The 14587-nt window shown below is 49.8% G+C and overlaps 1 protein-coding gene across 1 annotated transcript in view; it reads left to right on the top strand.

Annotated features, from left to right (window-relative positions):
* The first annotated feature begins 326 nt into the window (after window positions 1–326).
* The window catches only part of LOC149358809 (uncharacterized), a 601276-nt gene continuing 587015 nt past the window's right edge, over window positions 327–14587 (top strand). The window contains exon 1 of the mRNA XM_089570994.1: window positions 327–1977. Coding sequence (XP_089427120.1) covers window positions 1720–1977 — 258 coding nt within the window. The 5' untranslated portion in view covers window positions 327–1719. The remainder of the gene's footprint in view (window positions 1978–14587) is intronic.

Raw genomic sequence — 14587 nt, forward strand, 5'->3', positions numbered from 1 at the left:
AGAGCGATCATCGCTGCCGGAGGCTGGCTGTGCCCAAAACGCCAGCCTGCTGCTGCTGATGCTGGTAACCCAGGCAGGCGGCAGCGGCGGCGGCACGTAGATCAGTGACTGGAGGGCGGGGGTTGGGGGAGGCCGTAAGGAGTGCACGTTACGTCATGAGCCTCTTCCCTCACCCGCCGTCTCGCCGGGCCCTCGCCCTCGTCATTTTGTGACTTCGTTCTGGATGGCGACGAGGAAAGAGAGGGATGCGAGTGGAAAGGGGGGGGCGTTCCCTCCTCCTACCTGCCTGCATGCCTGCTGCGTTGCCGTGAGTTGGTTTCTTCGTCCGCTGGCCGCCGCGATCACGGCAGCTCGGGCAAGTTCCCTTCGGCGCGTCTGTCTCGTGCTTCGACGGCGACTGCTGCTCTGTGCTGCGGCTCGCGCGCATTGGTGCTGAGCTGCCTGGCTTCTCTTTGTGCGTTCTTGTGTGTTTGTGCCGCCTAGCAAGGCCTGCCTCCTGTGTTTGCACCCACGCGACGACTGTGCAGCAGTTCTCGAACATCGTCCCCGCAGGATTGTGTTTCTTCGGTGCGTGCTCTCCCCTCAGTGCATGGCCACTTTCGCCGCTCCCAACCTGCTCGGCTTCGGCTACATCAGCTCAGCAGGTGTCGGTCTTTAGTGAGTGAACGTGTTGTCTGTAGTGTCTGCGCCGTGGGTCAAGCTATGCACTGAGTACTTGTCCCGCTGGTACTTGTGCTTTCATCGGTTGTCGGGGAAAAACTTGGTCATCGTCGTCAGTGCTTACAAGAACAATTATCAGTATCAGCAGTGGTTCTCGGTGTTGCGGCATTTTTCCCTTATTCGCAGATTTGCTGTGGTTCAGTGTTTTCTGCCGCACAGGCATATCACGTGATTCGGCAGGCCCTCACGGACGCACGCAGGCCAACAACGGTGCTCTCACGTACGCGCCCTCTTGCCTCATACGTCGTGAGATTACGAGAAGTCAACTACCGCCCAAACAAGCAATGAAACCTGCTCGTCAAACTGCCGCCGAGAGCGGCGTGCAGTGAGAGGTGATACGAGGCGGCGCGGCCGTTGATAAAAGCGGAGCGAATAGCACGAGACGCCGGAGTCCTCTCATAAACACTGCCGCCACGAGAGACGCCGTTTTCGGCAGCAGCACCCGGTCCTTTGTCGTGGCAGCAGCGACTGTGTCCACTCAGTCGCCTGCTTAACGGTTCGTCCTAAGGCTGCCGTATCATCTGCTTCTAGCTGACGATATTTGATACGTGAGACGGCGAGAGAATTCACACGTTGACACTGCTCATCTGACAAGTGCCACTGGATCAAGACAGGTGCCTCTCACGAACCTCCGATGTCCACCAGTCGCCGTTAAAAACTTGAGGAGTGACAAGAGTTTTGTGCGCGAGGTCCAAATGCAGCATTCGGAGAGTTGATCGGCACCGTAACCGGACGAAGCCTGCTTCTACCGCATTCGACACCAAAGACCAAGACTGAAGAGACGGAACAAGTGTCACGTGTTGCGACCTCGGGGCGACAACCAGCGGCGACGAAACGAATGCTTTGACCAGCATCCACAGCTGTAAAAGACCTTCCGGCCAGTTCCAAACCCCCGCGTGGGCACGAACATGAGGTCCCGTCCGCTGATCTTCAATTCCACCGGCGGTGTTCTTCTTGGCGCCTGAGAGTTGCTCCTCTTGGATAAGCGAGGCTTCTGCGATGTCCAGCGTGGCCGATGCCACTGGTCGCTCGTACCACGTGCACGCCAAGGCGTGCGCGTGCCGCAGTGCCGAGAAGGCGGTGCAGTACGGCGGCTGCCGCAGGAAGCGCCGCACCAGCCTGCTCCTGGGAGGATGCAGTAGGATGCACCATCCCAGGACGCGGCGACACACCACGGCAGTGGAGCAGGTGTACCGCGCAGTGCCCTGGAAAGCGGTACAGGTCGGCGTCAGGGGTCCTCGAGGACTGTACGAGACGGTCAGTACCTTCTTATTGACCTGCATGCTTCTTTTCAGCCTTATGCACGATTTTTGTGCATTCGCCTATTTCCACCCTTGGTTTTAGATGTGTTTGCGTTGGTTTGGAGTGGATTGGACACAGCGTCGTGGCTGCTGCGACTGGGTCTTTCCTGCCGTTTTATCTACACACAACCTCTTGCACCTTTCTTTTCCACTCTTGGAGGGGCCGTTTTCTGTTTTCGACGTCCTTGGCCTTATTGATTTCACCTGCTTCGTGATGCATTCGCTATGGTGCTGCCTAAGATTTGGTGGCTTCTTCAGTGATATGGATGCGCGTTCACCCGACGATGAAAAACGTGCAGCGCGTGCAGTTTAGTTACGTTGTAAAAGAATTGACGGTTTTCCCGAAGATAACTATCACTTGTATGAATGCGCAACACTTGATTTTGCGGAAAGAATCGGATGCTGTATCTGCGCCGACTAGAAAGTAAATAAGGCAGGGCATAAAAAGCTGAAATTTTCTTCGTAGAATGCAGGAAAACCCTGGAAGGTATGAAGTATTGGGTAAAAAGTCTGATTTTTGTCAAGAAAGCTGCGTCAAGAAACCATACGAACTACCCATGCATAGCTTCCCCACTGAATAATCTCAGCTGCCGAAGTGACACGTGTTCAGCTCACCACGTGCTTGCATTGCAGCAACAATTCAGCGCGGGCAACTTGGCCTTGCAGAGTTTGTTTCATTCTGGGAGCTTTTCTTCTCCGCAGTTACATATAGTCAGCTACATTTGTTCCCAGATTGTCCTCATAACAAAAATATATCAGTGAGCGGGCAGTTATCTCTTCCAATACGCGGGTCATTTAGTAGGCGGACATTTAATAAAGCGCTTTGTAATCTACGTGAGCATCTATGGTTTACGTATTAATGACATTTTGCTCACTCTGCTCCAATATATCGAGAGGACATCACACCGTGTAAGTGCTCCTATAAGCATGCAATTCGGCATAGTTGTGCGTATGTCGGCGGTAATACGGACAGTGTATGGTACCTTTATTCTAATAGAGCTTCCTTCCATATCAAACTAAACCTGAGATACTGTTTAGGGGAAGTCTGTGTTATGGTGTGACATTACACTGTAAAAGACGTAATATTGCCTTGATTGAGTCTATAGACTAGAGCATTCTGAACGCCTTTAGAAGCTCGGAACGGTGAAAAGAACGAAAGGAGAAATTAAAGTAGGTGAACTTACATTACAGATCAAGTTAACACTGACTGTGATCTAACTCCAGCTTATGGTCAAGTAAGATCGAGTGAATTAATGCTCTACAATGTATTGAATGGCGAAAATGGCTGTAAGAGCAGCTTGCTAAGTTTGATTAAGTGTGCATACAAAAAAAAAAATAAAAGAAAATAAGGTTAATGCCTTTAATATGGTATAGCGCATTATATGTTTCATTTAATGCAGTGTCCCAAATAAACAAATAAACAAGAAAATGTATAACCCGGTTTAAACAACTTATTTTATTTATTTATTTATTTATTTATTTATTTATTTATTTATTTACAAATACTGCAGGCCCTTCTCGGGCCCATGCACGAGTCGATACAAAGGAGACAATGCAGGGGAACAAGTTAGGCGCATATATAATACCAGATAAGAATTCATCATCATAGCGGCATCGTGCTGGTAATGATGCCAATTCAGGGAAACGAAAATAGCGGCTTCAGCACGGAAACAAATGTAGTTACAAAAAAATACAAAATGAAAGTCAGCATCATAGCTTTATCACTGGGGCATTACTGATGAATCAATGCTATTGATATGCTCTATGAATGATTCAACTGAGTTGCAGTTCACAGCAGCGGAGGGTAAACTTACATAAACTTAAACTAAATTTGCTAAATAAGTAATGGTTCTGCAAAAAAAAAAAGTTTAAAAGTAAGCGTATTCGCTCTACACAGTCAGCCAAGCGCAGTTTTCCGCGAGACAAACAGTTGGTGGGAAATTTCCTACCCCGCCGTGTTCGAATGACCACCAGACGCCTCTGCCTTGGATGTACTAACAGGAGACGGCTTCTCCTGTGTCGTCTCTGTGCCAGCAAGGAGATATGCCCGCGACTGAAAGAATAAGAAACGGCGTCCACAGTTACGGAAGTCTCTTCGACGCCTGGAGACAAGCTCAGGCTCAGCCCAGCAAGTCGGAATGCGGTTGCAATTTGAGTCTCAGCCGCGTTGCTGTCGTTAAGGGCGTTTTGTTCTTTGAAATATGGAGAAAGAATTGACGGGAAAACAAAAGTGACTGATAGGATGAAGCCTGACTGGGTATTTATGCTGGGGCTTACACAAAGCTCTCTTTACTTGCTTTCCGCAAAATGATAATTCGGTGAAGTTTCGTAGCGTTTGAGTTGAAATGCACAGTCGTATAGCTTGACTATTTACTTCGAGTTAGTGTGTTACACCTTTTATTGCAGAAAATGTTTATTACTTTGCTTCCCTTTGGCAGTTTCATTTTCGGGCACGGCTGTAGTGAGAGAATTTATTTTCTTGGCGCGTTCCAATCTCACCGTGATACATGAAGATTGTTGTCCCCTCTGGCTTAGTGTTCGAGGAATCTCTGTTAGAGCAATGATAGGCACCGACTAGCTAGTAAACACTTTTGAAACACAACAGCATCGCGATTACGTTCCGGTCGCATGTGACAACAGGTAATGAAATCTAATGTTTCCACGGATTGACCCCTCAAGGAACTTTTTACTGCTGTGTTTATTTTCACGACATCCTCCCACGCTAAACGGCTTGAGTCTTTAGCGTGACAAATTTAGCCAGAACTGAAACCAACAATAAAGCTCGCACAGGATTGCGGAGTATACTGCACATTGTATAAACACGGCGCTTTCTAACAAAGGAAAAGGTGTTCTAGAATGTCGCGCCCCTTTTCCGGAAGATTGGAAAATGGACCACCTTCCATTTTAGTTTAACCCTGGCGGCAACCTTGATTTTGCTACTTGTACTACGTGGCTGTAATAAGTGTCGTCCATATATCTTCAAATACGTGGGTTGACCGACCTGTGTCTCACCCGCTTTTGAAATGCACGGTGCGGAACACTTTTCTTGCTTAAATGAAGACAACCCAGCCGAAAAACTCAGCAGAAAATTTTCTGTCGTCACAACACTTTTGTAATATTTACGGCCATGAACTTGTAGTAACAGCAGAAATTCGTAAAGTAACAGGATAATTTTGTGTCGCATTGTGCACTAATTTGTCGTAGCGACAGAACTGCAGAAAAGTGTTGGAGAAAAATCTGCCGTTATGACGAAACGACAAAACATTTTGCCGTAATTTGGCCATCGCTATGTTGTTTTCTTTTCTTTTTTGCTGTGATGTAGCATTCAAGAGCGATGGTTCCATAGGTCTTCGATAGCGATGAGATAGCTACAGAATACAGCAGTCTCTGAAGGATAGTTCGTTCCTCGACCACCCGTTGTTGACTTTTCCATTACCGGCAACCACCGCACATTGCAGCGTTTCCGGTGTCTGTTCATGCTCCTCTGTTTGTGCAAAGTAATTCTGCAATCTGCTAACTTCATCACCTGGTCAGTTTTACTGTAAAAGCGCTGTTTAAATTCCGCCGTGCAAATCATCCGTTAGACCGACGAGTATTGAAATTTAAGCGAAAAGAACTAGTCTCGAATTGTGTCTCCAAGCTTTGTTAAATGCGTTTAAATAATAACATCGATGTAAGAGGAAAGCCGGGAGGAAGTACTCTAGCGGGGAAAGTGGTCTGCAGGGGACTATATTTTTGCAACGCTATCTGGGTGCGGACGGTTACGAGGTATAGCGACGACCAGCGTCTGCGCAGGTGCTGTGGTGGACCTGTGCGCAGGATGAGTAAAAGTGCAGAACAGGTGTAGACTAACCTCTGGCCTTCGCCTGCGACTCACGCGATCCCTTGATCTAGCGCCACGGCAGCACCTGCTGCACTGATCCCAGCCTGGCAGTCTTGCTGTTTCTCATCAGTGTCATGCTCATAGCGGCCCGTGAGCATGCTCACATAGTCGTTCGTTACAAGATGGGTGGCTTGCGAAGCGAGTTTCTACGAAAACTCGCAACATCTTTGATTGCCCTTTGATGGCCTTCTCGTAATTTCCTTTCTCCGCTGGAGATTGCGATCGGTTCGACTGGGGTGCGAACCTTGACCTTTCATTCTTGGAGCCGCGGTGACCCGAGCAGAGTGTACGGTAAAGATGACATGGTGGGCAGTCCGCGGCATTCCTTGTTTCGGGAACTGGAGATAGAAGCCGCTCGCAACCCATCATTTTACCGGACAGAGAGAGAGAGAGAGACAGAAAAAAACAGGGCAAAGCAAAAGATGGAGGTTCCTAACACAGGCACGAAGACAAGTATAGGCGCACGTGGTGCAGAAAAGACTGGCGAAGAGCTGTGCTCTCAGAAGCTGGAAAATGGGCGCGCGTGTCTGGGCTGACCTCGGCCGCAGAGTGAGGCACATGGATGAGTAGCGAGCGCGTGTTGATGCGATGCAAGAGCCGGGACGCACCGTCTGTGGCGGCGCTTTCTGTCTGTCTAGCTGGCTGGCTACAGCGCGCGAAAAGTGCAGGGGAGGAGGGGGGCACGACCTGGAGGAGGCGGCGGCGGCAGCTCCCGACCTCGTGCTCCGGTTTTCTTTTCTGGTATTTTTTTTTTCCTCTCCGCTCGGCCCACGGCGAGCATACACACATACGCGGACGCATGCCGCCTCTTTCCTGAGAATCGCGCGAGAAAATACATGCACGCCGTATGCCGACGGCGCCTCCGGCCTTCTTCGTCGTCTGCCTCCTTCGCATGCTGGGCAGATGGAGCCCCGGCAGGGACTGACGATCACTGGCGCGTCTTTAATGTTTGTGTGCTTGTTTATTTGGGGTTTAACGTCCCGAAGCGACTAAGGCTATAAGGGACGCCGTAGTGAAGGGCTCCTGAAATTTCGACCACCTGGTGTTCTTTAACGTGCACTGACATCGCACAGTACACGGGCCTCTAGAATTTCGCCTCCATCGAAATTCAGCCGCCGCGGCCGGAATCGAACCCGCGTCTTTCGGGCCAGCAGCCGAGCGCCGTAACCACTGAGCCACCGCGGCGGGGCGGGGGCGTCTTTAATGCTCGCGGTTCTAAATAGAACGGAAGGCAATGAGACAAACTTCTGGGCTTTTTGCTTTGGGCTCTCAAACATAACCGTGGCGTAACAATGTTCACTGAAGGGAGAACTGATGGAGGCCACCTGGGGTGACAGTGGCCTGACGATGACAAAAATAGGGCGATTAAGTTTATTCCTCCTCATCATTAGACAAGAAGAGATGCATCCTCACCTGTGAATGTTTAATTTCTGCCGCAGTTGCCTCCATAAAGATACTACACGCCTCTCTCATATAGATCTCACACGAGGGAATATAGATATCACTTGTATCTTTGACGTCAGTGATTATGATAAACTTCAGATCCAAAGCTTGGCTATTGGCTATTTTCTGAACTACAGTGGACTCAGATATGTATAGATTCGATTGGCTTACAATACCCTAAGTGAATAAGCACCGTGTCCTGAAGCGCGGCCACGGTTGTCTGAGTGTGCATGTTTACCCCATTTTTTTTTTCGTTTTTATTCCTACATGTTCTTTGCGCTACTAGTTCGTTCTTTACAACAATTTCCCATTTGCTTATATCTGTCCCCTTAACAAAACCTGAACGATGCCGTTACTCGAGCCACGATCATTTGCTTTAGATTTAGGCCACTTTCTCTGTTCCTGTGTGGTGCGCAGTCTTTACTTTCACCCAGATTTATTTCCTCCTTGCATTTATATTCCCCCATTACTTTCTTCTAGGGCAAGGTAGCAAGCCAGTAACTTATCCTGGGTGACCTCCCTGCATTTGCATATCGCTCTCTTTCTTTCTCTAACACGCTCTATCCGCATGACATAATCGCTCGTGTGATTCAGCTGTAACGTAATTTCTGATGCTCTGAACGTTTGAAAGGAATGCAAATGAAGTGAAAGCTATTGTATAGATGTCCCAGGTATATTCCTCTGATTCAACGCTACCATAACCGCATTCAACAAATGCAAGCCGTCGGACTGCGTACTGGTTACATTCGTTATTTTTGTTTCCCCTAATATGAGCAAATCTTCAATGCACGTAACCCTCTCCGCTCTTTGTTTTTGTTTTTATTTCATCGCGTTCAGTGACTAAAGAAGAAAATTTTGTGATACTCTAGGGATAATTTGAATGCGTTAGTAACCAAATGCTCCTTATATCACAGCTTGACACACTACGTTTGTTGTATCCGGCGCCCATACACGAAAGTTCTTTTTATCCGATGTAGCATACATCTGAGGTAACACATGAAAGTTCTTTATATCCGAGTCAAACCCATGAAAGTTCGTTATATCCCAGGTAGCATACTTAGGTACGGTATATCCGAGGTTAGCGAGATGAAGTTTGTGATATCCGAAGTGGCATACTAATGTTTATTATATCTGAGGTAGTATACTAAGTTCGTTCGTAGACCGGAGAGCCAGTTGCCACCTGCCACTGGCTTCTCACAGAAAGCGGTCGCCATTTCCCCTCGCACTGACCCCTCTAATGCTAACGCATCGATAATGCAGCAGTAAAGTAACTTGGCGCGTTGGAGTGGTTTGATCGATGGCACTTCGTGCTCATTAATTTCGACTGAAAGACCACATCCTGCATCACAATTATGCAACGTTGAGGTCATCAGCAGGTCGTTGCATGGCTGCTTCTCGACTCCCATTCACGTAGGAGACATTTTCTTGCTCCCCACTTTTTATTTTACAAGAAACGTAGTTGTACTTATCATTTACCGCAGTTGGGAGAGAAGTAGCATGTTTCCATTACACGGTATCTTGTCGGGACAATCCATTCCATGTATTAAGGTGACAGTGGTGGTTTAACATAGCAAGCAAGTATAATGCGAAAATGGCAACTGCGTTAAATACGCAGTGGTGCTTATATCTCTTGTGGGTTTCTACGTGGACACAGGCCACCACCCACCGCGGGTTCGAGCTTCGCGCGAGCCAAGGGCCCCGATCAGCCGTCACCACACACACACTGGGACACCGATGCGGTGCACTCAACCTCCGCTGGGAGGAGAGCGATTCGCCGCAAAGAAATAGGCCTCCAAGTTCACAAAGGAGACGTTTATTCACGTCGTCCTTCAGCAGTACACACACACTCAATCGTCACCCCGTCCCGGGGGCGCGCGAGGAGCAAGGCTCCGCTGCGCGCACGAAGCGACTCGAGCAATATGCGCCGCTAGCACGCCGCTGCAGGAGAATGTCCCCGCGGCAGTGCTGTGATCTCTCTCTCGTGTCGACCGTTGGGCCGGTTGCGAGAGAGAGTGGGCAATCAACGCAAGGTACGCCTGTCTGAGGTCGCTGGACCCCGCTGGACAGGCTCGAGCCGCTGCAGGTCAGAGGACACGTGCGGGCGAGCTCGAGTAAGCACTGGTCCGAGCGGCAAAGGCCGGCAGGGACAAACAGTAACGTACGCACCTTTCGCTGTCTCGGAGGGATCTCTCCCTCTGGGCCCCGCTCGGACGGTCGCGGGATGCGCGGCCGCCAAAACGGGTCCCGGATTCCCGCCAAAAGGCGCCAATGGCAAAGGCCCTTGGGGAGCCGGGGCGGAGCTGTGGCTAAATGACAGTGATTAGTCACCCAGCCGCCTCTCCACCGCCTGAGGCGGGAGCAAGGGAAAGAGGAGAAACGACGCGGTAGGCCGGCACAGCCGCGCAAAGGCGACGGCGGAAAGCCAGATTCCCACATCCCCCTCTCCTTAAATGCCCTCCTAACCCGCGGTGGGTGGTGGGCTGTGTCCACGTAGAAACCCACAACTGGCGCCCAACGTGGGGCCGAGCTTCGCGCGAGCCAAGGGCCCCGATCAGCCGTCACCACACACACACTGGGACACCGATGCGGTGCACTCAACCTCCGCTGGGAGGAGAGCGATTCGCCGCAAAGAAATAGGCCTCCAAGTTCACAAAGGAGACGTTTATTCACGTCGTCCTTCAGCAGTACACACACACTCAATCGTCACCCCGTCCCGGGGGCGCGCGAGGAGCAAGGCTCCGCTGCGCGCACGAAGCGACTCGAGCAATATGCGCCGCTAGCACGCCGCTGCAGGAGAATGTCCCCGCGGCAGTGCTGTGATCTCTCTCTCGTGTCGACCGTTGGGCCGGTTGCGAGAGAGAGTGGGCAATCAACGCAAGGTACGCCTGTCTGAGGTCGCTGGACCCCGCTGGACAGGCTCGAGCCGCTGCAGGTCAGAGGACACGTGCGGGCGAGCTCGAGTAAGCACTGGTCCGAGCGGCAAAGGCCGGCAGGGACAAACAGTAACGTACGCACCTTTCGCTGTCTCGGAGGGATCTCTCCCTCTGGGCCCCGCTCGGACGGTCGCGGGATGCGCGGCCGCCAAAACGGGTCCCGGATTCCCGCCAAAAGGCGCCAATGGCAAAGGCCCTTGGGGAGCCGGGGCGGAGCTGTGGCTAAATGACAGTGATTAGTCACCCAGCCGCCTCTCCACCGCCTGAGGCGGGAGCAAGGGAAAGAGGAGAAACGACGCGGTAGGCCGGCACAGCCGCGCAAAGGCGACGGCGGAAAGCCAGATTCCCACACTCTTGAGGAAGCAGTAAGTAAAAAGCACTTTAACAGAGGATGGAATGTAGCGTCCCCGAATGAATAAACTCGACGCATAGTTTTGTATAATGGCGTGTATGGTATTGTATATCATTTACATGGGGTAATGAGAGCAAGGGCTTTCATACAGATCAACTGCCGCCGTTTATTTTTTTATGTAATTATTTTACTGTCGCTGCAAGTTGCATAACCAGAAAATTAAACGGCTGGAGGCCTCAACGCTTTGCGAGATCGCAAATTTTGCTCGTTGAAGAAGGATTTCAACAGTATACGCTATGCTAATCTTTTCTCTATATGCAATACGAAAGCTGCTGGGCAATTTTCCATGGCTGCGAACTCAGACAGCTGTCCGCTGTTTAACTTGCAAAATTAATTCAAGGCGTACACAGGTCTGATTGGTGCATAAAGACGAGAAGGGGGCCCGACGGCTATTCGCATGCAAATCACTGCGCTTCCCTGTAATGAGACTTCGGAACAAATGTTAGGTTCATGAGAGATGAAACACACCCATCCATTGCTTCGTCAGTGGCCTACTTTTGTTTGATTACTATGCTGCCACACGGAGGCGTTACAACGGTGACCTCTGAACAAAACGTTTCGTCAACCTCCGCCACAAGCAATAATTTGCAATTTTTTAAGAATCCAGTCACTCTGCTTGTTACTCCGAGATACGCAACTATACCGCTGTGAAGAAACCTCTCATTCGAGAACGAACCGACAGCAGCGCAGGCGCGAAGTCAGCAACAGAGTATAAATGTCGGGTCCGGAGCTCCGCCGACTCAACGGGTTTGCCCGCCCCTGTAGGGTCACTACAAGTCCACCGGTCGCCGCAGCAGCAGCAGCGGCGACGGCAACCAACGCTACCACTCGTTGCATTGTAAATGACGCGCTCGAGTGCGCGCCTACGGACACACCGCGGCGTGCTATGGCGAGCGTCAAAAGCGAGACACAGGCCGAAACGAGCGTGGAAGGACGTGCGAGGCCTGACGGACAAGTCGGCGCGTATACGCGTACTGCAGTGCCCACGTGGTGAGCATATGCGAACGCAGTGCGCGCACGTCAAAGACGTCGAAGCTCACGACAGGCCGGGGAGAAAGAAACACAAGTATCCGGACAGGAGCGAATTACACGGCGGAATGTCGTTCTGCGCGACAGCTACACAAGCATTACGCGCAGGGCGGAGAGATGGAAGAGGAGGAGGGAAAGAGGTGTGCGGCGTATTGGCAGTGTATTACGTAGCTCTGCGTGTGCGCGGAGTATTGGTCGTTTTCCGGCATTCTCCGGGACCCCCTTGCCTCGTTTCGTGTTCGTTTCCTGAGGAGCGGATATACTGTACTTTACACATTTACTTGACTGAAAAGGACCGACGCTGGAGACGCCTATTCTACTCTCGGCATTTTTTTTTTTTTATTGTAAATGTATTCCTCGGCGGATGTTCAGAAGAGCCGAGTCGCACTGTTCCTAGCTGCAGAGAGAGAAATTTTATGAGCTATATATGTTTACAATATTTCCCATCTTTGTGGTCCTCTTCTGACCCATCTTCTTCCTACCACTACAAACTCGATCGTTTCTCCACATTTTTAACTACTCACGCTTGAAGAATAGAAGATTGTACATGCTAAACGCATGTTCAAGTCGTCCTACTTAATTTCGTTCACAAAAGGAACAAGAGAGCTGGTGCTAGGCAAGGTTAATCTTGCGTTATTTGATCAACTCGTTAGCCGTGATTTTATATCTAATTGCAACGTCGCTAGTGGTCGCGTTTCTCTGTGCAGTTTTCTTGTTTCTTTATTTTTCATTTTACGCTATAGTCTGCAAGGAACTGCGTTACCTCAAACATGACCACTCCTTTATGCTATATTTTCATGGTCATCCTGTATGTTATGGAAACGCCTAGTTGGAAAAACGATTTAATGACCTGTTGACTCTATGATTGATTGATTGATTGATTGATTGATTGATTGATTGATTGATTGATTGATTGATTGATTGATTGATTGATTGATTGATTGATTGAACTCTAATCCATCTATCAGAGCACATTTTATCTTCGGCACTTGGACAATCAGGGCAGGTCCGAGCGGGTTTTCAGGTTTCCCTCCACTGTACAGAGGAAGTTCTACCGAACAGTCCTTTTCAAAAGTTTCCACGCCAGCAGATTTGCTCTCGGGCTCTGCAGAGCGATTCGTAAGGAATCTCAAGCGCTCCGGTTTAAGCAGGGCGAGAACGTCCACCTCCAACCTGTTGAAACATTAAACGTATTAAGGTATTAATATAAAATGATTAACCATTTCATTTGGCAGATTTTTATTTTCTCTAGATCCACTCTCTCTCTCAAGGACCCAGTAAATGAGCGCCCAATTTGTTTCAGCGATATGGAGCTCTCAGAAGTGCACTGAAGTCTCAATAAGCGTCGTTCTTGCATTTCGCACTTATTGAAACCCGGCAACGGTATAGCCGACGTCGTTCCCATAGCCTTCCTGGTAGTAGAACACCAGAGTCACTGAGCGACCGTGGCGGGAGCGTGCAGTCAGAGGCAAATACCAATTATAAACGTTTCTTTTCGCTACGTTTTTCCCCCGAAGTTATACTTTTGACCGAGCGCGCCGAGTCTTCGCGGCGGAGGGGCAACGCTATTTCTGGAAAGCATCTTTTATCCTTGCTCGAACAAGCCGAACGTGACTAGCGTTCTTCCGAAGGACGGAGCGCTGCCAGCGAACCATGGAGGTCGCGAGTGTATTTGGACAGCTAGGAGCGGCAGCTCAAGTGAAAACAAAAAGAAAAACGCATCGGCCATACAGCACACGACGTTCGTTGGACCTGTCTCGCTGAGCGTGAAAATGGCTTCCGGCATACGTGAGGTAGCTGGCTCCGCGGGGGGCGATAAATGGTAAATTACGACCGATGTCACATGCCGGCGTTCTATTTGACTCTATAGGCCGCTGCGACCGCTCCTGCGTTACTGCGTCATGAAATAATGTTGAAGCTCTAGCGCGACACTTCTCGTTTCGCGCCCTTTTCTCGGTGGTAAGCGAAGCGGACGAACTTCGAGAACGTAATGGTGTCGGTATGAATTATGCCATGAGTTTGTTAGTCGTGCACCTTTGTCAAGCAATTCAGAATGATAGCAAGGAGTGTACAACCTTCCACGCACTAAACAAGGAGACGTGAAAAACGCCGCTTTCTCATGTAGAGTTCCAGTTTTTAGGCGCCTTCACCACGCGCACGTGCTGTACATCGCTTTACCTTCTTCCGCAAGCTATCGAATATTAGTTTTTGACAGCTTTCCGGACTTATATAAGGCCCCTGCTGCACTCTTCTTTGTGTTACGGATAAATTTCGTCTCTCCTTCTCACTTAAATTCTTGTGATGCTTTTTTGTTATGTTCGTTTCCTTGACGTATTATTGATATACCACTCCTGCCCAAGGCCTCAAACTAAGGCCGGTAGTATCTTGTAAATAAATATATAAATGAAGAAGAAAACAAATCCGGCTCCCCGTACGTTACAAAACAAAGTTTATACCTATACTGTTTCCGGAAATGCAACTGTTCAACGTGCCCGACATCTGTAAAATTTTTCAAGTTGTTGCTACCTTAGATCATGGACAGTCCGTAGCCAGAGCGCGACAGAGACACAGGCGTCGAAGAGGCACTTGACGCTGCCTCACATAACCATCCTAAAGTAAAAGGAACAAAGTGGCCTACAAAGAGCACCTGCGCGCATTTAGGGGCCGTGAGAGTGGCGGTGGCCTTTTATGCTCGGCAAACACTGCACTCCCATTGTACAATGGTGCCATGGTAAATAGAGTTTGGAGGTTGTAATGGCCGCTGTGATAAGAGCCGAGGACGCCTCGTAGCACTCGAAGCGATGCCACACACTGGCCATTTGCGGATGAGAAGCTCAAGCAAGAACAATGTTCGAACTTGGACTTT

This window comes from Amblyomma mixtum, chromosome 2, assembly GCF_055824585.1.
Source record: "Amblyomma mixtum isolate Tamu chromosome 2, ASM5582458v1, whole genome shotgun sequence".
Classification (NCBI taxonomy): domain Eukaryota; kingdom Metazoa; phylum Arthropoda; class Arachnida; order Ixodida; family Ixodidae; genus Amblyomma; species Amblyomma mixtum.